Source organism: Gigantopelta aegis, chromosome 6 (genome assembly GCF_016097555.1).
Source record: "Gigantopelta aegis isolate Gae_Host chromosome 6, Gae_host_genome, whole genome shotgun sequence".
Classification (NCBI taxonomy): Eukaryota; Metazoa; Mollusca; class Gastropoda; order Neomphalida; family Peltospiridae; genus Gigantopelta; species Gigantopelta aegis.
In genome coordinates, this window is record NC_054704.1 from 19262041 (window position 1) to 19288554 (window position 26514).

The 26514-nt window shown below is 41.1% G+C and overlaps 1 protein-coding gene across 1 annotated transcript in view; it reads right to left on the minus strand.

Annotated features, from left to right (window-relative positions):
* Nucleotides 1-17656: 17656 nt before the first annotated feature.
* Nucleotides 17657-26514, minus strand: part of LOC121374997 (neurogenic protein mastermind-like) — a 22154-nt gene continuing 13296 nt past the window's right edge. Inside the window, exon 2 of the mRNA XM_041502180.1 lies at nt 17657-21352. Within this exon, the coding sequence (XP_041358114.1) occupies nt 18989-21352 (2364 nt within the window). The 3' untranslated portion in view covers nt 17657-18988. The remainder of the gene's footprint in view (nt 21353-26514) is intronic.

Genomic DNA, 26514 nt, shown 5'->3' on the forward strand with positions numbered 1-26514 from the left:
ACCTACCCATTGAGCCTTGCGGAGCACTCACTCAGGGTTTGGAATCGGTATCTGGATTAAAAATCCCATGCCTCGACTGGGATCCGAACCCAGTACCTACCCATCGCACCTCGTGTTGGCACATCATATCTGCAAGAAATTGCATTTAAAAGATCCCTAGTTACTAATATAAAAGGAAAATGTAGCAGACTACGTGTCACAATGACATACACTAGTCGATGATTAATTAATCAATGTGCTACATCCCACCTCCATATTTAAAGAGGCCTCTGTTGTGTCATGTGGGCAAGGATGCTCTAACAACTCTATGATATATTATAAATTTACAATAACATATCTTTGCCATTATATTAAGTACAAAATATTAAAATTCAGCACAAAGAGCATCAACGTCTAGCTTACAGTCCCAGCAACGTCTAGCTTACAGTCCCATCAACGTCTAGCTTACAGTCCCATCAACGTCTAGCTTACAGTCCCATCAACGTCTAGCTTACAGTCCTATCAATAAGTAAAGTTTGTTTTGTTTGACGACACCACCAGAGCACATTGATAAATTAATCATCGACTAATAAATCTCAAACAACGTGACGGGTAGTCTTCGAAGAAAAACCACCGCATTTTCCCATTAGCAGCAAGGGTTCTTTTATATAGTTTTCTACAGACATACTACGGCTTTTGATATACCAGTCGTGGTCTACTGGTTGGAATAGAAAAAAAACAATCAGAGAATGGTTCCACCAAGGAAATTCCATCCTTCGACTCACGTACATCAGGTTTGCGCTCTAGATACCGACTGGACTACATACTGCTGTCACCTAATGAAGGAGAAATGTAGTAACTGTTCTGCAGGCATTCTGTCGGGTTTTTTTTTAAATATATTATTTTGCCATATTTGTATACAACGTGACAAAGTTATAGCCTATTTGGCATTATAAGATTGGAGCTTTCAGACTGTTATTCAGTCACTGAACAATACAAAATTTAATGATTTGCAAAACAAAAACAACCAAATAACCAGGCAAAATCAGGCACCACCATCCCCCTCCCCTCAAAAAGCAATGAAACAGCCTTATTGATAATAATGACAACTTAGACATTGTACATTTGAATATTCTACTTCAGCATGGCAAAAGGCTCTAGGGACTGTATTCTATTTACGCGCACTTATCCATTTACGGTTCATGCACGTCCGCCCTGGGCACGACTTGATCCCTGTGCCGGAAAACCTGCCGAGGACAGACATCTAACATTCTTTGTTAGCTATTTACACGGGATGCGTCTTCATTGAGTCTCATCCTTTCCTATCACCTCGAAATGGTTCCACGACGCACCTCTTTCCGGAAGTCGTCTGCTTGCGAAGAAACTTCCAGAGCAAATACTAACAGCTATTCTGTGACCGACTCGGCGTTTGATTTCCTCAGCTGTATTTACAATGCATGACCATGCATTAATGATTGATTTATCCTATAAATCTTGTTGCCTTTCAATTAAATATCATCCGCACGAAATGAGATTGCCGTCTCCTCGTTCCCAATCATTTGCAGGCAGCTCGACAAATACAAGCCGAGACAGCGGCGCGCAATTTCTCTGCCGGTCTTGACAGCAAAATAAAACACACAATTCAAAGAGCGCTTCAGTTGAAGCCAAACAAGGGGCGGGTACAACCAATGTTTGACTTTTGTTTTTCTTTCTTTTGAGTGGTAGTGGTATTCAGTAGTAGTGGTAGTAATAGTAGTAGTAGTAGTAGTAGTAGTAGTAGTAGTATTGGTGGTGGTGGTAGCAGTAGTGATAGTAGTAGTTGTAGTGATTAAATAGTGGTAGTATTAGTAGTGGTGATAGTGGTAGTAGTAGTAGTTGTTGTTGTTATGTTTGTTGTTCTTGTAATCTAAATAAACTCATACACATAAATAGATAAAGTGACAGACGGAAAGACAGACAGACAGATAAGTCGGCCCTTTAATAAGTATTTTTTAACTTTATCTTCTACTTAAATTTTGGACATAATACTAGTTTTGTTGTCTTTATTCTAATTTTATCACTGATTGATAAGTTGTTGTTTTTTCACACTGTTAGGCCTTACATACACAATACTTGTAAACATTCGTGGTAGAAAAAAATACCATGTACCGATTATTGTTTTGTTTATCTCAAAAAAGAGAAGGAAGGAAGGAAATGTTTTATTTAACGACACACTCAACACATTTTATTTACGGTTATATGGCGTCAGACATATGGTTAAGGACCACACATATACTGAGAGAGGAAACCCGCTGTCGCCTTTTCATGGGCTACTCTTTTCGATTAGCAGCAAGGGATCTTTTATATGCACCATCCCACAGACAGGATAGTACATACCACGGCCTTTGATGTACCAGTTGTGGTGCACTGTATGGAGCAAGTAATTGCCCAAATGGGCCCACTGACGAGGATCGATCCCAGACCGACCGCGCACCAAGCGAGCGCTTTACCACTGGGCTACGTCCCGCCCCCCAAAAAGAGAAATTTATTCATGCAAAAAATTGAAAATCGTCAGACTGACATTTTATCACAAATTCTGAAGATAATCGCTTTTTAAGTTGTATAGATTTTTAAAGGTATTGAAGTATTATAAGAAGAATGGGGCGGGATATAGCTCAGTTGGTAGAGTGCTCGCCTGACGTGTTTAAGTATTATAAGAAGAAGAATGGGGCGGGATATAGCTCAGCCGGTAGAGTGCTCGCCTGACGTGTTTAAGTATTATAAGAAGAATGGGGCGGGATATAGCTCAGCCGGTAGAGTGCTCGCCTGACGTGTTTAAGTATTATAAGAAGAATGCGGCGGGATATCGCTCAGTCGGTAGAGTGCTCGCCTGACGTGTTTAAGTATTATAAGAAGAATGGGGCGGGATATAGCTCAGTCGGTAGAGTGCTCGCCTGACGTGTTTAAGTATTATAAGAAGAATGGGGCGGGATATAGTTCAGTCGGTAGAGTGCTCGCCTGACGTGTTTAAGTATTATAAGAAGAATGAATGGGGCGGGATATAGCTCAGTCGGTAGAGTGCTCGCCTGACGTGTTTAAGTATTATAAGAAGAATGGGGCGGGATATAGCTCAGTCGGTAGAGTGCTCGCCTGACGTGTTTAAGTATTATAAGAAGAAGAATGGGGCGGGATATAGCTCAGTCGGTAGAGTGCTCGCCTGACGTGTTTAAGTATTATAAGAAGAAGAATGGGGCGGGATATAGCTCAGTCGGTAGAGTGCTCGCCTGACGTGTTTAAGTATTATAAGAAGAATGGGGCGGGATATAGCTCAGTCGGTAGAGTGCTCGCCTGACGTGTTTAAGTATTATAAGAAGAATGGGGCGGGATATAGTTCAGTCGGTAGAGTGCTCGCCTGACGTGTTTAAGTATTATAAGAAGAAGAATGGGGCGGGATATAGCTCAGTCGGTAGAGTGCTCGCCTGACGTGTTTAAGTATTATAAGAAGAATGGGGCGGGATATAGTTCAGTCGGTAGAGTGCTCGCCTGACGTGTTTAAGTATTATAAGAAGAAGAATGGGGCGGGATATAGCTCAGTCGGTAGAGTGCTCGCCTGACGTGTTTAAGTATTATAAGAAGAATGGGGCGGGATATAGCTCAGTCGGTAGAGTGCTCCCCTGACGTGTAAGTATTATAAGAGGAATGGGGCGGGATATAGCTCAGTCGGTAGAGTGCTCCCCTGACGTGTTTAAGTATTATAAGAGGAATGGGGCGGGATATAGCTCAGCCGGTAGAGTGCTCGCCTGACGTGTTTAAGTATTATAAGAAGAAGAATGGGGCGGGATATAGCTCAGTCGGTAGAGTGCTCCCCTGACGTGTAAGTATTATAAGAGGAATGGGGCGGGATATAGCTCAGTCGGTAGAGTGCTCCCCTGACGTGTTTAAGTATTATAAGAGGAATGGGGCGGGATATAGCTCAGCCGGTAGAGTGCTCGCCTGACGTGTTTAAGTATTATAAGAAGAAGAATGGGGCGGGATATAGCTCAGTCGGTAGAGTGCTCCCCTGACGTGTAAGTATTATAAGAGGAATGGGGCGGGATATAGCTCAGCCGGTAGAGTGCTCCCCTGACGTGTTTAAGTATTATAAGAGGAATGGGGCGGGATATAGCTCAGCCGGTAGAGTGCTCGCCTGACGTGTTTAAGTATTATAAGAAGAATGGGGCGGGATATAGCTCAGTCGGTAGAGTGCTCGCCTGACGTGTTTAAGTATTATAAGAAGAATGGGGCGGGATATAGCTCAGTCGGTAGAGTGCTCGCCTGACGTGTTTAAGTATTATAAGAAGAATGCGGCGGGATATAGCTCAGTCGGTAGAGTGCTCGCCTGACGTGTTTAAGTATTATAAGAAGAAGAATGGGGCGGGATATAGCTCAGTCGGTAGAGTGCTCGCCTGACGTGTTTAAGTATTATAAGAAGAAGAATGGGGCGGGATATAGCTCAGCCGGTAGAGTGCTCGCCTGACGTGTTTAAGTATTATAAGAAGAAGAATGGGGCGGGATATAGCTCAGTCGGTAGAGTGCTCGCCTGACGTGTTTAAGTATTATAAGAAGAATGGGGCGGGATATAGCTCAGTCGGTAGAGTGCTCGCCTGACGTGTTTAAGTATTATAAGAAGAAGAATGGGGCGGGATATAGCTCAGCCGGTAGAGTGCTCGCCTGACGTGTTTAAGTATTATAAGAAGAAGAATGGGGCGGGATATAGCTCAGTCGGTAGAGTGCTCGCCTGACGTGTTTAAGTATTATAAGAAGAAGAATGGGGCGGGATATAGCTCAGTCGGTAGAGTGCTCGCCTGACGTGTTTAAGTATTATAAGAAGAAGAATGGGGCGGGATATAGCTCAGTCGGTAGAGTGCTCGCCTGACGTGTTTAAGTATTATAAGAAGAAGAATGGGGCGGGATATAGCTCAGCCGGTAGAGTGCTCGCCTGACGTGTTTAAGTATTATAAGAAGAAGAATGGGGCGGGATATAGCTCAGTCGGTAGAGTGCTCGCCTGACGTGTTTAAGTATTATAAGAAGAAGAATGGGGCGGGATATAGCTCAGCCGGTAGAGTGCTCGCCTGACGTGTTTAAGTATTATAAGAAGAAGAATGGGGCGGGATATAGCTCAGTCGGTAGAGTGCTCGCCTGACGTGTTTAAGTATTATAAGAAGAAGAATGGGGCGGGATATAGCTCAGTCGGTAGAGTGCTCGCCTGACGTGTTTAAGTATTATAAGAAGAATGGGGCGGGATATAGTTCAGTCGGTAGAGTGCTCGCCTGACGTGTTTAAGTATTATAAGAAGAAGAATGGGGCGGGATATAGCTCAGTCGGTAGAGTGCTCGCCTGACGTGTTTAAGTATTATAAGAAGAAGAATGGGGCGGGATATAGCTCAGTCGGTAGAGTGCTCGCCTGACGTGTTTAAGTATTATAAGAAGAAGAATGGGGCGGGATATAGCTCAGTCGGTAGAGTGCTCGCCTGACGTGCTTGCGTCGTAGGATCGGACCACCTCATTCTCCGACTAGGTTTTTACCTCGTGACAATCAGTGCGCCATGACTGGTATATTCGTGGTATGTGCTGTTCTGTCTGTGTGAAAGTGCATACAAAACACCCCTTGCTGCTAATGGAAAAATGTGGCTGCTTTCCTCTAAGACTACGAGTAAAACATTACCAATCTTTGACATCCAATAGACGATTATTAATAAATGATTAATCAATGCCAGTGTGCTCTAGTGGTGTCATTAAACAAAACAAACTTTAACTTTGACAGAAGAATGACATGTCATCTTGCTATATAAAACATAGGACTAAAGAAACACATGCTTTGTGTTACTGTCGAGCCCCCGACACACTCACCCCACCCCTGCACACGCGCCTGCGAATTAAACGATCGGTCGCGCAATTTTCAGAGAACAGTTTTAAATAAACAGTATTGAAAAATAAAACGAAAACAGGATGTGTATTCCTGTGGACATCTCAACCTGGCTCTTGAATACACAGCCTGATGGAAGTAGGACGTGATTTTTATTACTGCCGACAAAAGTCAAACTGTCGGACACAAATCCCAGAAAAAGGAGGATAAATGAGACTGCGTCCATTTACTGTGGAACGTACGACATTGTAACTCGTTCTAATTGTCAGTAGCAGAGGTGGACAGATGACAAATAGCATTTTATCATATAAACTTCAATTACACTGTCAAGCCGCACAGACGTATTCCTACGCACTTCCCATGCACGCGGGTCTGTCGTATGCAATGATTAAGTAAAGGCTGGATTAACTGCGTAGAAAGGTTAGTCGGTTAGGATTTCACCATCTTTTTTTCTTCTGAATGTTTTCTTCTCATAGTCGGTTAGATTTTCAACATCGTTTTTTTTCTTCTGAATTTTCTCTTGTCATAGTCTGTTCGGCTTTCACCATCTTTTTTTGTGAATTTTCTCTTCTCATAGTCGATTGGGCTTTCACCATATTTTTTTTCTGAATTTTCTCTTCTCATAGTCGATTGGGCTTTCACCATAATTTTTTCTGAATTTTCTCTTCTCATAGTGGGTTAGGCTTTCACCATCTTTTTTTTTCCCAGAATTTTCTTTTCTCATAGTCGGTTAGGATTTTACTATCTTTTTTCTTCTGAATTTTCTCCTCATAGTCGGTTGGGATGTCACCATCTATTTTTCTGAATTTTTTCTTCTCATAGTTGGTTGGGATTTGACCATCTTTTTTTTCTGAATTTTCTCTTGGGCTTTCACCATTTTATTTCTTCTGAATTTTCTCATAGTTGGTTGGGATTTTACCATCTTTGTTTCTGAATTTTCTTTTCTTTTTCGTCCTTGTTCTTCATTCTCTGATTGTTTTCTCCCCCCCCCCCCGGTCAAAACAAGTGCACCACGCATGATATATTAAAGACCGTGGAATATGCTGTCCTGTCTGTGTGTGTGTGTATATATACTTAACTCCAAAAGAAACGCGAATACGTAGATTGGAGGTTTTGAGTGCACTCATTGAAATACGTCCCAAAGTTCTTAAAATAATCGTTTCTATGAAAAACTTAAACAATTCGTAAAGATGAGATTTCATGTTATTGACATGTTAAAAATCGAGGTCGCATTGTCATTTGAAATGTCAAGGCCATGGCGCTTCTTCAATGGCGTCACATGCCACTCAAACATGTCCACTAATAGCGGGTGTGTCCGCCATTGCTGGCCATGACCGCCGCACACCTCCTACCCATGGAGAGGAAGAGGTTCCTGATGAAGGCCCTGGGCACGTTGTTGTAGGTGTCCACGACGGCCTGGCGGAGCTGCTGCTGTGTCACCACGGGAGCAGGGCGTTGGTTCATCATGCGCTGAACCTCGTCCCACAAGTGCTCGATGGGGTTCAGATCCGGGCTTAAAGCTGGCCAGTCCATTGTGATGATGTTGTGCTATGCCAGGAATGCCTGGGTGGCCCGTGCCGTGTGTGGCCTGGCGTTGTCGTGCTGGTAAACCATCTGACGGTGACCCGCGAAAAAAGGCACCACCACAGGCGTGAGCACTTCGTCGATGTAGCGCTGTGCTGTGACGCCCCTGCCGCGTCCTCGGCCGTTGTTGTCGAAGATGACAGGTTGTACACGACGTCCCCAGGATATGGCACCCCACAGCATGACGGAAGGCCCTCCCCAACGGTCCCTCTCCATAACACACGCATCTGTGAAGCGCTCACCTCGACGCCTCCACACCCTCATACGACCGTCGGCCCTATCTAAGCAGTAGCGGCTTTCGTCGGAGAAGACGATGTTCTGCCACTGTCGGTTCCGCCACTGTCGATGCAGAACAGCCCAGTTGTGTCGTGCAAGGCGGTGTCGCTGTGTGAGACGTTGTCCAATGTACGGTCGACGACAGTTCAGATGGATGGCGATCAGACGACGTCGTACCGTGGTGTAGGAAACGGGGCGGTTGTGGGTTCCCACTGTCTGCCGGGCTGTTGTGGTGGCTGGTACGAACCGATCACGCATGTGAGTTCGGACGATGTAACGGTCCTGGCGCTGTGACGTCACTCTGGGACGGCCGCTACGTGGACGGTCGACGACGTTGTTGTTCTGTAGAAATCGGTCTATGAGACGGTAGATTGTCCAGACATGGACACCGAAAGCACGTGCAACCTGCCTGGCATCCATTCCGGCCTCCAAATTCCCCAAAGCTCTATGTCTGGAATCAGCGTTAAGTCGTGGCATCGTTGTATCGCTACTCGTAAAATGAGTTGAACATTGCTGTCTGGCGTTTCTTTTATACCCAGGCCTGGTAGTGTTTCACGTGCAATTCGCATCTTTCATGATCCACCCGTTTTGCATTCCAGATCGATTTTGGTCGTCAATTTCAGCACGTGCGTGACGTCACACTGTACTCGTTTTTTTCATGCGTTATGTGGAATTGGATACGCTGACAAGATGGCTATTGGTCAACTTAATCGATTTGTACATAGTTTATTCAAATGTGGGTTTTTTAATATTTTAAAATTTTCGCGTTTCTTTTGGAGTTATATATATATATATATATATATATATATATATATGTATGTATGTATGTATGTATGCATGTATGTATATATAGATGGCTATGTTTGTGTTCCTGTTCTCGTGTATATGTTGCTGTGTATGTGTGTGGATGTACTTGTATATCTACAAATCTGTGCGTATGTCTGTGTGTGTGTGTGTGCGTGCGTGCGTGCGTGCATGCATGCACGTGCGCGCGTTAATAATCTAACTGTTTTCAGAGTGTTCGACTTAATCGCTCGGAACTGGAGCTCGCCCGGTGAGTCTGCTGGTGTCATGTCGGCTCATTCCGCCGTTCTTCCGATCGATCGATAAGCGCACAATCCACTCTGCCATTGTCAAATGGCGAGGAAATGGGATTAAAACACTATTTTCTGTTTGCAAATGTGACATCTCTTTTGCGAGGCGAAGTACAAGAGTTAATTCGAAAACTGGACAAGGTAATTTACTGCAAATCGACCAAGTGCAGCATATCCTGTCTGGAGCGTTGCTTGAGCTAACCCAATTAATGACACGACCTCGTTTATCCAAGTGGCAATGGATGAACAAAACCGAGACAACTTGTGTGGCTGAAACAATACCTACGTGACCCCAGTTTAGACAATAAAGAGAATGTGATGAATGAAATCTAATTGTAAGCTTTCAGTTATCTGATATATAAAACACGTGTAATATATAGTAACAACGATTTTGAAAGGTTTTTTTAAATAGTAAATGTGTAATAAATAAAATTTAAGTTGATAGTATAGTGAATCTAAGTAATAATAATTACAACAAAATTAGCCTGCTCAAGACCATCGACGGTTCAAGTACGTTGTCCTGGACACGAAGTTTATAGCACAGAAGTAGATATTAACAATAAAGGTACATGGTACCATATGAAAATGAACAGGGTCTGTAAGTCATACTTTTGTTAAACCAAATATACTCTAACTTCTGTTGGCATTAGTGCTCAATTAACCGTCACTCGAAAAACTAAACAAAACAACAACAACAAACAAAACAAAACAAAAAACTCAAAAACAAACATCCTTGATATTATAAACCACAGTATCTTTACTCTTTTGACGAGTTAAGTCATTAAAATGTTTTGTCAAAGTTTGTTTTAACATGGGGGACTTTTTTTTTTAACACATCTGACGAAATGGTTACATTTAACAACAAATGTGGTTAACGAGCATCCCGAATGTGGAATTCATTTATACTCAAAGAACAATAATGAATATTGTTTCTGTTTGTTTTAAAAGTGTTAATACCCATATATCTTGTTAAGAAATATTATAAAAAGAACTGCTAGTAATACATGATCAGCCAATTCTGTAAAACAAATTAAATAGCTCTGACAGTTTATCTCCAAAACGTTTTTATCTAGTGCAGGGCAGGATCCAGAAAATACGTTGGAGGGGGGAAAATGGCACACGGATCAATTCTTAAAATTCCCTTTGATCCGCCTTTCATCTAGTGTATCTGTCTAACCGTTTAGTCTTTGTACAACTGGTCTACCCCATAACACAACACAGTGATGTTTCACAACATACCTCACGATCCATAGGCGCCGTAAGCATGGAGGGCGTAGGTGACATTGCCCCTTCAACGCTGGAGACAATACTGCCCGCAACAAGTTGCAAGGCAAATTAATATATAGGTGCCCCACCCAGCCATCCAGTCCCTGGAATCTCCCAACGCCTATGAGATCGCCACTCTTGAAAGCCACGGATGAGATTGATAGCTAGATGACAAAAAGTTGACAGGGGGATTGAGAGGGGCTGCGCGTGTGTTATGAAAGCAGACATGGCAAATCATATTGCAGTTTTGGAATAAGCAGTAGCCTTTTTATGCAAGTGATGGAATAACACTGTCAAACTGCAACTTTGGTTTGAAAATGGAAAAACGTCTGAGTCACACTGGAATATTAACATTAATTTCGGAATATTAAACAAGAGGCAGAAGCATAGAACCACATTGTCATCTTAGTAAGACAACGGGGCGGGCCATACTGTGGACATCGACATTCTAAATAAGCGGTCAAATAGATTATTTACCGCAGACTATAGGCAGAAGACGAGATGAAAACACTGGACCAAACTGCAATCGTGGTATGTCCGTCTGTGTCATTGTGTGTATATCTGAAACGTAGTGCAAGCAAATGAAACTAAGTACTGGTATTTGAACAACATCGGCTTGCTAAACAAGCAGCCAAGTCATATAACAATAGTATTAACATGACTAAAGCGCCAGGCCACGGGCGTAGGAAGGTGTCAAAGGGATATATATATATATATATATATATATATATATATATATATATATACACACACACACACACACACACACACATATATATATATATATATATATATATATATATATATATATATATATATAAATATAAATATAAATACATGCCTCCTTGACCCCCTCCTCCGCCCCGCCCCCCCCCCCCCCCCCCCCCCCCCCCCCGCTTCCTACGCCAGTGGCCATATTGTAACACTAGTAGGAATATCCGGCTGTTAACAAGCGACCAATCTACTGGCCACATTACGACACTGGTATGTACACACCGGCCTTGTCAAACATGCCGCCAAGCCGCTAGCCATAGCAGAACATTTGTAATGCACATCACATCGACTTACTACAAAACGGTCTAACCACTGGGGCAGCAACTATCATTGAAAAGAAAGGAATTTTTAACAACACCCCAGCCCATTTCAAACTTCGGCTATGAGATATCGAACATGGTAGGGGCGATACTTGGTCTACAGTAAGATAACAAAATCTCATGTCGTCACATAGGTTACTATTATTGACTAGCAGCAAGGGATCTTTTATATGCATTTTCTTATAGACAGCACAACACATACCACGGGAACGGGAAAACAATGGATTCATCGTAGTATATCAAATGAAGTGGTATGTGCTGTCATGTCTGTGAGGAAATGTTGCCGGTTTTCTCTCTAAGACTGTCAGAATTACCAAATATTTGATGATTAATAAATCAATGTGCTCTAGTGTTGTCGTTAAACAAAACAAACTTTAACTATTGACGGTAGTCGATCCTACGAGCCATCGCACCTCAAGACGAGAACTTTTCCCCCGAGGTACATCCCGTCCGACCTGCCTCGGAATGCCAAACGGTTGTTTAATACAAACTTGACGGCTGAAATGACAACAAATCGTTCTCCTGAAAGCGGGGTATTCGGTGGACGACCGACTTTAGCACAGGATGTGGAGAAGGTATAAATCCTGACAAGACCGCGGCGGACACGCGTGTGGAGCAAACATTTCATCACAGATCAGCATTGTCGAAACACAGATACACGAGGACCCTAAGACAAAACCAATATGTTGATTTTAACAGTCACCGACGGACTCCTCCACCAACTGTTAGAGTCGCATTCAAGGAGGGTGGAATCAGGGAAGACGTCCCCTTATAAATATATACATTCAAGTGTGTCTTTTTTCTGGCTTTAAAAAAACACAACATTCATTGGGTTTCACGAGTTGGCCCATATGAATTTTCCTCCCTTATCTCTCCCCTTCCCCCCCAAAAAACAACAATAAAACAAAACAAAACAAAACAAATATATATACCCGGATCCGCCCCTGGTTGTGAATGAAGAGTTCTAGATTTTATAACCAATAAAATACAGCCTTGAATTGGGATTAAACTGGTAAATGAAACGAATATTGCCCGTTAGTTCATACCTTCGTCACAATGATATAAATGGTATTGTTTTCCTACACAAACAGTAGATTGGAGCAGCAACATAAGTACTAAACTATATTTAAAAAACCCACTAGAATGATTTGTTTTAAATGTTTCAAATATTTCCAGATATTTCCAGCGGCGAGGAGCGGGCCCAACGGGCTCTTTCTCTCTTTCTAGCACCTTTACCCCCCCCCCCCCCCCCCCTCCCACACCCCACACCCCTTTCACTAAATGCCTGATTCACCCATCTAATGCTCCATGGCTCATATTGAACGTGTGGATGTTTGTTTTTTTGTGTCTGCTAGAAAGTTAATATAAAATATATGTTTTTACATAATAAAATTAAGAGAAATATTTTTTAAATTATATCTCTACAAACAATATTATTCCACAATAAAGGGTAATTCAGTTTCACGTTCACCAACGAATTTTTGACGAAGAATATGTAAGTTATAAAAATAATTAATTAATTAAAGTTCTGAAAATTGATTAATAACCATTCATATGTACATAAAAAGGTGTTACGTAGATGAGATTTCTTTCTTTGTTATTGGTTTGTTGGGTTGTTGTTTTTGTTGTTGTTGTTGGGGGGGGGGGGGGGGGGTTGTAGGTTTTTTTCTTTCTTCTTTAAAAAAAAATAGTTACCGCATTAAATTCGATTGACTGCATTCTAAAAAGGGAGAGATCTAGCTCAGTCGATAGAGCTTTTGGCCGAGATTCTTAGATCACAGGATCTAAACCTCTCATTGGACCCGTTCTCGGATTGTTTTTCCACATCCCAACCAGTACCAAAAAGGCCGTAATATGTGCTGTCCTCTGTGGAAAAGTGCATATGAAAAATCCCTTGCAGCTAATGTAAAGGGTTTTCTCTGAAGAATATTGGCCGAATTTACGTAGCATTTTTTTTTTAAACGCAGGTGTTTAAGCATTGTAAATGTATGTAGTAACACACGTGCAACACTTAAGCAGGCTGTGTCAATTCGGCCCTCCCTACGTGTCAGAGTTCTCAAATGTTTGACTTCCAATAGTCCATGATTAATTAATCAATGTACTCTAGTGGTGTCGTGAAGCATTCCAACATTAGACGGTTTAAACCCGAGTTGTCCAGATCAAGAGTCTAATAATGGAAAGGAATGCTACGTAACTCATTCTCAGCACTAAATTTATATATAGTTAGTCATATGCACGTTAAATAAGAAAATAAAAAAAGCGCATAGCACAACATTTGATATATCGGTGCGTCTCATATGCCGGCATATCAAAGGCTGTAGCATGCTATTATGTGACATGCTTTATCAGAGTGAAAAATGACTCGATATAAATTTATTTTTATAATTTCTTCTTTTTTTCTGATTAGATTGTGGTAGTATGCAACTGCACGGAAATAACCAAATCGATGTTCATTATATTCCATCATCCTGGCAAACAAGCAAGGCTATTTTTGTTTTTTTATTATTATTTTTTTTTTTAAATATTTATTTATTTATTTAATTAATTAATTAATATAATATTTATATTTATTAATTTTATATTTATTTATTCATTAATTCATTCTTTATTATTTTAAACAATTTTGTTTTAATTACTTTATTAATTTATTTTAATTAATTAAGTTAAAGCTGATTTTCGTGTTCGTATCCAATTAAGGTTAAAGGACGCTATCCTGAACACATATTTCAGCTAATTGGGTCGTTGTGTGTTTGTATGTGGTTAGTATCTTAGTTGTTAGTAGTTGGTGAGAGAGAAAGAAAGAAAGAAGTGTTTTATTTAACGACGCACTTAACATATTGTATTTACGGTTATATGGCGTCAGACATATGGTTAAGGACCACACAGATTTGTTTTAGAGGAAACCCGCTGTCGCCACATAGGCTACTCTTTTACGACAGGCAGCAAGGGATCTTTTATTTGCGCTTCCCACAGGCAGGATAGCACAAACCATGGCCTTTGTTGAATCAGTTATGGATCACTGGTCGGTGCAAGTGGTTTACACCTACCCATTGAGCCTTGCGGAGCACTCACACGGTGTTTGGAGTCGGTATCTGCATTAAAAATTCCATGCCTCGACTGGGATACGAACCCAGTACCTACCAGCCTGTAGACCGATGGCCTGCCACGACGCCACCGAGGCCGGTGGTGAGAGAGAAGGAAGGAAGGAAATGTTTTATTTAACAACATAGTTGAATCTCTCTCTGGGTGGGAACCAGTACCAAGAAACAAACTCGGTACGTATCAGCCATAATTTCAGGACCTCATTATCGTGTGTTCGGTTGAGAGAACGTCCTGACATGGAGTTTATAATATTTAAGATATTCTTGTTTTTTGAGGAGTGGTGTTAACGTGATTACAGGACACTATTGTGGCAAAGAATGTAATCTTCTGTACAGTCAGACGTTTGTCTAGAAAAACATAATGAATACCAGTTTTATCAGCACGACGACGGTGCCACGCCAAGAAAAAAACAACTTAGAAATCGAGATGAAATCCGCTGACTCATCACAACGTCTGTGTCGCTTGGAGAAATATGTATTAGTATTCAGTGGCTGATGGATAAGTCTCAAGGGACGGTCCAAACTCATTAACTCGACCCGTACCATCAATCAGTCCACCATTTGACACGTAGACCCGTACCATCAGTCAGTCCACCATTTAACACGTAGACCCGTACCATCAGTCAGTCCACCATTTGACACGTAGACCCGTACCATCAGTCAGTCCACCATTTGACACGTAGAAAGGACAATACATTGTGAACTTCTTTGTTGTTGTTTTTGGGGTTTTTTAAATGTCCACGTTTCGTAAAGTAAGGGATTACAGTAAGCATTTCATCAACAAACAAGGACACTAACAATTTGGGGTTGTGCTAAATCAAGAATTGCAGATTTTAATCACTGGACATAATTTATGACCGCTTACGTAGCCCAGTGGTAAAGTACTCGCCTGATACGCGGTCGGTCTGCGATCGATCCATTGGATCATTTCTCGTTCCAGCCAGTGCATCACGATTTGAATATCAAAGGCCGCGATATGTGCTATCCTGTCTGTGGGATGGTGCATATAAAAGATTCCTTGCTACTAATAGAAAATGTAGCAGGATTGCTATCTAAGATAATGTCAAAATTACCAAATGTTTGACATCCAATAGCCGATGATTAATAAGTGTGCTCTAGTGGTGTCGTTAAACAAAGCACAATTTAGCTTACATCCATCAAAAGTCCAAGAATGCAAGACTTGGTTACACCATCTGAATACGTGGAAGGAAGGAAATGTTTTATTTAATGACGCACTCAACACATTTTATTTACGGTTATATGGCGTCGGACATACGGTGAAGGACCACACAGATATTGAGGGAGAAAACCCGCTGTCGCCATTTCATGGGCTACTCTTTTCGATTAGCAGCAAGGGATCTTTTATATGCACCATCCCACAGACGGGATAGCTCATACCACTACATTTGATGTACCAGTCGTGGTGCACTGGCTGGAGCAAGAAATAGCCCAATGAGCCCACCGACAGGGATCGATCCCAAACCGACCACGCATCAAGCGAGCGCTTTACCACTGCTACGTTTCGCCCCCTGAATACGTGGAAACATCTGTCGAAGACCGATCCGCATGATTCTTCCGATTCTAGTATATCGTTTCGTAGCAGCAATCGCGATGTGCAATGAAATATGTTGTTGTTTGTTAGTCCCTACAGGTCCAACTAGAGAGTACTATAATTTTCGTCTGTCCTGTCTGTCTGTTCACATGGTTTTCCGGATGTTTTTTCCTCACAATGCCTAAAGATAATGAGCTGGAATTGGTATGGTAAACCCTCTGTAGTATCAAAATGAGCTGGAATTGGTATGGTAAACCCTCTGTAGTATCAAAATGAGCTGGAAGTGGTATGGTAAACCCTCTGTAGTATCAAAATGAGCTGGAACTGGTATGGTAAACCCTCTGTAGTATCAAAATGAGCTGGAACTGGTATGGTAAACCCTCTGTAGTATCAAAATGAGCTGGAATTGGTATGGTAAACCCTCTGTAGTATCAAAATGAGCTGGAAGTGGTATGGTAAACCCTCTGTAGTATCAAAATGAGCTGGAATTGGTATGGTAAACCCTCTGTAGTATCAAAATGAGCTGAAATTGGTATGGTAAACCCTCTGTAGTATCAAAATGAGCTGGAATTGGTATGGTAAACCCTCTGTAGTATCAAAGTGGAAACACGAGTTGAGGAATATAATAACCATTTTAAAGATGAAACGATGTTTTAAAAACATGATTTTTAAAATGCTGAAAAATCAATCTATAGTCAAATAAGGAAGGAGGAAATGGAAATGGAAATTTCCCTTTGTATTTAATATAGATCAATGCAGATCCATAACTTTCAAACCCTGTGAATCTACCAGTGCATAATCTATGGACTCTTTTAGTTTTAGCGACTGTGAGGTGTGTAATTACTTGTATCATAAGATTTGTAGCTCTTGCTTGTTTGTTCTGCAGCATACCTTGTAAAGATCTGTAAAGATTAGACCCACCAGGCAACTTTTAGAAACGTTTTTGCTCCTGAAATTCATATCGACTCTGATACGTGTGTATTATGGTACTTGCCGTGAGCTTTTGTGGATTTCAGTTTGCAACATTTCGCTACCAACAGCTGAAACATTCAAAGTTTGAAAGCTAAAATCTATATCATAATAAAATAAAGGTTATTTTTTCGGAATATCTTTACAAATTCAATCTACTTGGTTAGAAAATTATATTATGCAAAAAAAAAAGAAAAAAGAAGAAAACAAACATAAAAAATAAAAATAAATAAGCTGAAATAAGATAAAAAGTTTAAAATCTCCAACCTTGCTTGACATCTTTTTGTTGACACGTTTTTAGTAGCATACATTTTGACATTTTGAGTTCTCCTCATTATTTATTTATTTATTTATTTATCTATTTGGCAATCGCCAAATCATAAAAAACCCAGTCTGAACATATTTATATACTTAACTACGATGTGTGTGTGTGTATATTATTATTTACAATATAAATGTGCATAACGTAAATGTGTATACCGTAATCTTCATAGTACGGTCATGGCTCCCCAACAGTGTCATAGCCAGATTGTGCTGGGATAATACATGTATATTTATTTAAAATAATAATAATAATAATAAATATTAATTTTAAAAAGTGCATTCGTGCCTCTGACCTAAGTTAATTTTCATAAAGACTAATTATGTCAATTCAAGTATACCGTTCGCACCTCAATCAGACAACACAGGTGTTGGAACCTTAGGGTGGAGGTAGGTGGCTCCAATAACTATCACTTTCCAACGCCCATAGATACACTGCTAAATGTACAAACGGGCGGATCACACATACTCGGTGAATTCGCTTGAAAGTTCACCAAGCAACGAACACTGAAAGACAAGACTGAATATATAGATATATGTTATTATTATTTACTTCTGCAACATGCGGAATCGTCATGACATGGAAACCACTCCATGCGAGATCTTGTGAAACAAAAGTGTACACATGCATTACTCGGGAGAGAAAGAGAAATATCTTTTGTTTTGTTGTTTAAAAAAACCCTTGGTCCCATGAAACCACAGACCTATGGTGTTTTTGTGTGTTATCACTTCACAGCTATTTTACCAGCTCTAACAGATTAAACAAATACTCGCACCAGCTTCCAGCGACCTTCTGTTCTAACCAGTCCCATACAATCGAGTGTCCGGTTACACATTCCCCTCAGCCGGTATCTGTCCGATACACACGAGTACTCGTGGGGGAAAAGCACGATCATCTACTTCTCCCGTAGCCGCTATAGCAGGCCGGGCTCGCCATCCACAGCAGGGAGGGCTCGCTATCCACAGCAGGGCGTGGCTCGCTACCCACAGCAGGGCGGACTCGCTACCCACAGCAGAACGGGGCTCGCTATCCACAGTAGAGCGGGGCTCGCTACCCACATCAGGGCGGGGCTGCGCTACACTGGGAGATCCCTTCACGAGGTAGATTACTGAGGCAACACGCCACGTGATATATATGCTCGGAATTTATATACACATACCATCATATCCACGTAATCGAATAGTACAGTTACAGTTTTGTTTCACACATTATCCAGTGATACGAATGTTAACGTTTTTCAGTATGGCTAAACCCAAGTGTTTGTATAGTTTCCTATTTACTCATACCAGCAATGGTTCTGTGTGTGCATGTTCTTGAATTTGGGAGAAACGCTGCACAGAATATAATACACCTATTGATGCATGTAATATTCTTTGTACACATTTAATAATTAACTCGACTCTCTTAATTCAAGAGGACACTACTCCGTATTCCGCCCATCTCCACACCGTTCATTCAGATATCGACTTCGCCATTGTACCACGGTATTGTACACCTCACGATTCCCAAACACGGGCTAGCCATTGCGCCGGTGATTGGGCTCAGTTTTTTTGTTCACTCCAACCACTTGCAGGTCAGGATACTGAAAAATGAGATCCCCAGACACGAGCGCTCAATCACTGCCCAATTCTCTGAGCTGCCTAAAACGAGAGCCCAAGTGACGGCAAGTCTACAGTTAGAACACCCTTCAAACATCGCTCACGTTGGAATATTCATGACCGAATATCCTCAATTAAACATGGAATGTGCCACAAAACAGAATATACACACGCGTCCATACCCTCAGTTATTTTTGTTCAGCACTTATCACTATTCATTTTTCTTTCTTTTTCTTTTTACATACCACTGTGAATCATCCATCTATCGTTATTTACCCAATATTTCGTCGATAATACTAAAATCGGAATTTCCTGAGTTTTGTACCATATCAAAAAAATCTGGGCTTGTGTTTTGAGCAATATCGAGAAAGTTCATGACGTCTTCCTGTGTGGAGCTGCTTGAAGGGAAGCCTCCTTGAGCCTGCGTGGACCCCGTCGATACCACCCCCGTCATCCCCGACGCTGACGTCAGGTTGTAGCCGGTGACGGGAGTGGAGGGCGCCCCCGGCCTCATTCCCCCGTGCTGGGACATCTGCATATTCTGCTGCATCATCACCTGGGTTCCATTCTGCATCATTGTCGTCACGCCCGGCGGCCGCTGTTGGGACATTTGCACACCAGCAGCACCCATTGCTCCGGCAGACGAGTTTGGGTAATGTCCGTACTGAATCATGTTCGACTGAGACATAGCGGCCGCGTGCGATATGGACACTGAGCCAGGCACGCCATGTCGGACTCCCTGCATCATCGGTCTCGGCCAGTCGTGACTACGCGGCTGGGAAATATTCAGGCCATCTGGCCCAACATTAACATTCGGCGGTCTCTGGTTGCGCATTATTGCACTAGTGTACGTAGAAGAAACCTGCGGCCTCGCCTGTCCTTGAGTGGGCACGGTGCCAGAGGTGTAAGACCGTGCAGCTGGATTTGTAGGTGGCATACCAGACATGCCAGGGTTGCCAGCGACAGTTGCTGACATGGACTGCATACCAGCCATGTGTGTTGCTTGAAGCATTCCGTTAGGCGTCTGTCCTGGAGCAACCTCCGTTTTCACCACTCCATAAGCCGGCGTTTGATTCACCATATTTTGCATTGTTCTCAGAGGATTGGGTCCTGCAGCTGTAGGTCCGTACGACGATGTCGACCCTGGCTGCATCTTGTATTCCGGTGGTGGTCGATTAATGTACTGAGGTGGCATCTGGTTTTGTTGAGAATGCTGGGAGTGCTGCTGTTGTTGTTGTTGTTGTTGTTGTTGTTGCTGCTGCTGCTGCTGTTGCTCCATCATCTGCATTTGCCTTTGCTCCTGTCTCATCTTTTCCATCATCTGCATGTTCATCTGATCATTCATCATTTGGGACTGATTCTGAGGCAAGTGCGACATGGAAAATGACTGCTGCTGTGACAGCGATATCTGCTGTGGCGGCTGCTGCATCTGTAGCTGCTGGGTCTGGGAAAGCTGCATGCGGTGGGCACCGTGCGACACCTGCATGTGCTGGGTCTGCGTGATCTGCATCTGCGGATTGGGCGACTGGTTGAAGTGAGTCCTCACCTGGTTCTGCAGCTGCTGTAGAGACGACGGGCCGGGCTGGGGCTGCCGGTTCGGTGCCTCGAAGTGACTCAGCGGTTTCGTACCCCCGTACGAGAGAGAAGCGTGGTCTGCTTTAGACTGGCCGTGTTGGGGATACTGAGGTGGAGTCACCTCACCCATACGACCCTGCTGGCCATACGTATATGCCTGAGCGGTCTGAAAGTTTTGTTGAGGGTAACTACTATACGCAGCTCCTCCTAACGGAGTCTCACTGTATTCCATGGAAGGTTGTTTTAATGGATAAGGTGGAGCAGACTGGTTCTGGTGATGTGCAGCCATCTGTTTTAATGTTTCTGCTGCGGGGCCAGTCGAGTCAGGGTTTATGGGGGAAACATGGTGACGTGGGGGCGGTCTCAAGCTTGTGGCTAAGGAACCATTCCCAACAGAATTCATATTTTGATTAGTGTCATACATAGTATTGATACCAGTAGCACCTCCAACGGAATCATTGTAAGAAGGAGCCTTTGTCAGGCCCGGAGAAACACTTGCTATTGGTCCATACATAGTTCCTTGTTCGTTTCCTTCAGAATCGCGTTGCACTTTGACATTGTCATATATCTCATTAAATTTGTCCAGTTCTTTGATTATTTCAGGAGCAAGTTCGCCGCCTTTCTCGAGCGTATCTAAAATATCCTGCAGTTCTTCCACGTTATCGGTTCCGAAGTTGAGATCCGAGGCAGCCGGCGGTGGGTTAGTGTTCTGCTGCGACCCACAGGTGTCCTCGCGACAATTGGAACTATCAGACGGCTCCTGCTTGCACTCGAATCTCGTCTGTATGCTGGTGGTGTGGTTGTTGCCAGGCTTCAGAGATTCGCTGGTGTTGTAGCACGTCTTCAGAGTGACATTGGTCTGTATGGTCTGCGAGTTCTCTTGCTGTCGGTTGATCTGTTGGACTATGTGTACAGACAGCAGCTGACCATCAACGCCCGTGTTTCCGCTCAGACTGCCCTTGTTCGATGGAGAGTCTTGCTCGTCAAAGTTGTAAGGACCGCTGTCCGCTGTAGTGTGTTCTATGTTGCTGTTGTCAATTTTCTTTTTCAGTTTTTGCTGAAATGACAAACAAATGGGAGATACTAAGTACTGGAACATGTATTTGTAAATGTGTTTATAAACAACATTGAACTGTATTTTATATACACATATAATAAATTAATATTCATGTTTTGCTTGGGACGGGGATGGGGTATCAGGCGTCAATGCAGAACTTTTAGCAAGATGAGGTATAGACTGCGGCGACCGAAGTTTATAGGGGTCGAATCATGCTCTTCCGGAATATATATATATATCTATACATACATATACATATACATATACATGCATACATACATGCAGCTTATTCCATTAAAACGTTGTGAAATTCTATCTTTTTATATATTCATCCGATATGCTTCATTCTAATAACTGTATGTATATATATATATATATATATATATATATATATATAGATGCATGCTTGGGTGGTGGGGGCGTTGAAAGGTTGACTCCACCACTTCTGCACACGCGCCTGTGTATAAATAACATATTCGTTGTGTTCAATTTTGCATTAACACACACAACACTGTTTTATTTCACAGTAATACTGTGAAATAAAAAACAATGTTGACCGATAAACTGGACAAATGGGTTACGCTATTTAGTCGGTTATCACATTTGCCTTTTAAGTAGAAAGATTGCTTAGTCAATATTACAAATTATTGGAAGAACTGGAGCAAAACAATGGATTCGATTTAGTAATAATTACAATACAATGTTTCAGGAACATGAGCATGTGAGAAAATTATTGTTAGTTTCATCATTAAACATAAGTCACTACCACCGTCGTCTGTTTATAATATGAAAAAAAAACCCACCAAAAAACTAACGCTCAAAGAATATGCATTAATTTTACATAAAACATTTTATAGTAAACTCGAGGTATAAGATCAGGGCTCACCCTGTACATTGCAAAATTAGCCAATTGCTATTTTATAGACAAAATGGCTACATAATTTAGTCTTTGGCTAATAAAATATTTCTCAAATTAGCCACATTTTAATGATTTTCAAGTGTCCTTACTCGACATTTATGAAAAGTGGCTAAACAAAAATGTGTTCCAATGTGAGCCCTGCAAGTTACAGAGGAAAGAAAAGAGATAACATAAGATGATGACATAATGGTAGGAGGTCACCTTTACTAAAAAAAAAAAAAAAAAAAAAAAAAAAAAAAAAAAAAAAGAAGAAGAAGCAGTAGCTAATAAATCCGGGATACGACAACACTTGGCAGTTAGTTTTTCTCATGAATAAACAAGCATGGTGATAGATTTTTCGGTGCCCAACACATTAACAAATGCCTGGCGTCCGTCGCATTTTGCTGAGAGCGTTCAATAAAATTGCTAATCAGAAGAAGTCCCTGTTGGCCGCGCGTTGAACGGTGTCTGAGAGGACAATAGAACATAATGGCCCGGGCCCGGAATAATGGCCTCATCAGGTTAGCCGTATTGCGTTTACACATAAAATTACGCCGATTTATCATTTCTCACTGCAGCAAAAAAAACAAAACATGAACGTCATGGTGGGGGTCGATGATGACTAGTTCGACGGTGGAATATCGACATCACATACCGCTCTCTGCCAGTTCAAGTCAGAACTAAACGAACAAACGTCAAGTGGTGGTATAGTCAATAGTATAACTATTATAACATTTACAGTGAAACAGGTCAACAAGAATGACCACCAGTGATAAATAAATAAATAAATAAACAAATAAATAAATAAAAACACTAATGAATGATTATCGGGTGAGAATTTAGTATCTTTTATTTTCTCGCTTTTAACCATGTAATGTCCAAACACAGTGGCCTGGGCATGTACTACGTTTATTTAATTTACACCACATTACGTATGTTTAAAATAACGCCCATTATTGCAAAACTCTTCGTTGAGTTATATACCCTGCAATACACATTATAACAAAACAGAACTGAATACTCCCACCTCGTTTACACATCAGGCCAATACAAACGCATTGCATAAAAAAACAATAAAATAAAATAAAATAAAATAAAATAAATAAATAAATTTAATTAATAAATGAATTTAATTAATTAATAAAATAAAATAAACATCGTCATAATTATTGTCAGTAATATCCAATTCCTGTTTTAACACAAGTAAAATCTCTCCACATGATCAGCCTTGGCTTTATGTTATGTTAATCTAAATCTCTTTTGTTTGCAAACTAAACAAAATATCATATCCCGCCATTGAGTGTGTTAAATGTAGCGCAGTGTTACGCGCACCTGTAACAACAAGTAAACTGGTCGCACAGTCCCGATCAGAGACAATGCTATTATGGGGGTCAAGTTCCACCAGTCATCGTGCCACGATTTGACACGTTCAACATTTTAAAAAAAAAAAAAAATTAAAAAAAAAAGTTAATGAAAAAAAAAGCAGTACGCACATAATATTTTGTTTAAAACACATTAAAATACAGATATATTACACAGGGGCCGTTTGATTGACAGTTCGGTGGTGTAGTAATTAAGCTATAAGGTCATTACACCGATGTCATTAACCCACCCCGTCTTGGAAATGGAATCTCGGATAGCTGAGGTGTGTGTGCCCAGGACAGTGTGCTTGAACCTTAAGATTATTTTTTTAATAATTTAAATTTTTAAAAATCAAGTTAAAATTAAATAAAATAATTGCCGATTTATATGCATTTTTTTTTAGCAAACAAATTTAGATATTAACGAACTGAAACAGTTTCCAGCAGTGTACAGTCAACACAATTTGTTCTACGTCAAACCTAATTTCAACTGGACCAATTATGGTTTAACAGCCATGTGTGTGCGTGTGCGTGTGCGTGTGCGCGCATTCCCGTGAGAATTTGTATTTGTTTACGTATGTATGTTGTGTGTAAAGGGGGTGATATAAATATGTCAGAAAGATTTTAAAAATCATTGGGAATTTTAAAACTATTGTTGACTCTGGTAAATACATAGCTAACATCAAATCCATTTCCTCTTCGACAAAATGATAATTTGGTTTTGCTAACCTACACACGCTGGGTTTCCCGTCTATTATATAAAGTTAAGAGTGAACATATAATTTACTGTCCAAAGTCTACCACGGTATAGCGCATCTGGTCAGGTCTGTCATTCAGCTCATGTGTGCATCTAAACCAAGTTTACTTCCTGCAGGAGTTTAGCATCATCTGGATCGGGGGGGGGGGGGGGGGGGAGTCGAATTTTAATCTAGTTGACCCTTTTGTCTACACTTTCCCTGAACACCTATATGAATAGCTTTATATTGTAAAACTTGTTTTAGCCTCAGCGATTTTTTTTTTATGGGGGGGGGGTGTCGTTCTGGTCCCACCCACACCCATACACCAGCCTATGTCCGACTTGTATATAAAAAGGTCGTGGTGTGTACTGTCCTGCAAGTGGAACATTGCATCTAATCGGCAGCAGCAACTTATATATGGCTATCCAGAACTAATAGTCGTAAATTTAAATGTGCTAGATGTCTTTAAAACTAATATTTATTTCCTTTCACTTGTCACAGCCGAGGTTTGCTGGACAACTTCCCATTTGAAACAATCCTAGATTTTCTACATTATCAGATGAAATATAATTATGGTTTCAACGTTTATTATTATTTTTTTAATTAAGTTTTCGTTTCGTTCTGGGGAATTCCTATAAGACATCGTGCCAGCCAGTGCTCCACAATTGGTATATCAAAGGCCGTGGTATGTGATATCCTGTCTGTGGGATGGTGCATATAAAAGATCCCTTGCAACTAATGGGAAAGTGTAGCGGGTTTCCTCTCTAAGACTATATAAAAAAAATTACCACGTGTTTGACATCCAATAGCAGATCATTAATAATCAATGTGCTCTAGTGATGTCGTTACACAAAACAATTTTTTTTCCTATAAGACAAGTTAATTTAATATTATAATTGTTGGAAATATAATTTGGCTTACAGTATTAAATATGTATATATAGAATACACAATTCTTCCAAAGGAATGCGTAAGTAACTAGGGCCTACATAATAATAATGCTGATGTTATGTAACGGATGTAATAAAATTAATACCACATGAACCAATAATGTCATATATATATATATATATATATATATATATATATATATATATATATATATATATATATATATATATATATATATATATATATAACCTGCACAAAGTATTGTTTTGATGCTTTCTATTGTTACTGTTACTTTATTTACGTGCCTATATCCTATTGTTAATACTGAAGCATTGTATAATTAGAAAATTGTAGTTTTTACGTTCAGCAGTTTTTTGTACTGTATTATTTTCATTATCGGTTTACTAAACTACATATACTGGAAATAACCAACAATATTCATTATAACAGGGGAAATAACCAACAATATTCATTGTAACAGGGGCTGAAATGGGGTAAAAGAGTCGTGTACGCTTGTGTACAAGAGGGGATTGCAGACGCCCATATGAAAAATAAACTGGCGGAAGCGATTAATTGCTCCACTAACTTAGATTATGGGGACCAATTTAAGAAATTACCATATTGATATCATATAAATTTAAAAGCTAAGGGAAGCTACACCTTTCTTTCTTTGAACAAATACCAGGTTTAGATTTATTTTTATATTAGTATGGTAATATCGATACCATATAGCATTTTCAGGGGATTGATGGGGGGCGAGAGTGATAGCTCCCATTAAACGGTGAGGTTCAGGACTTGGGTGGTGGCTAGCCAGTGAGCTCTGGGACTGGGGTGGTGGCTAGCCAGTGAGCTCTGGGACTGGGGTGGTGGCTAGCCAGTGAGATCTGGGACTGGGGTGGTGGCTAGCCAGTGAGATCTGGGACTGGGGTGGTGGCTAGCCAGTGAGATCTGGGCCTGGGGTGGTGGCTAGCCAGTGAGATCTGGGACTGGGGTGGTGGCTAGCCAGTGAGATCTGGGACTGGGGTGGTGGCTAACCAGTGATCGCCATTCATGTGCGTACTATGTGTAGCGTATATTTAATGAGCGGAAAGGTGTTTACCTGGACTGTTTTCTACACCACGAGAATAACTTGTTACAAATTCAAACCTACTTTATTATGTCGGTAATATGTCAAGAGGCCAGTGAGGCGGAACATTTGGCTAATTTACGTAAAATTGGGTTAGGATTCGAACCGAGTGTGTAATTCGGAACCTTTCCGAATGAACATGGATCATGA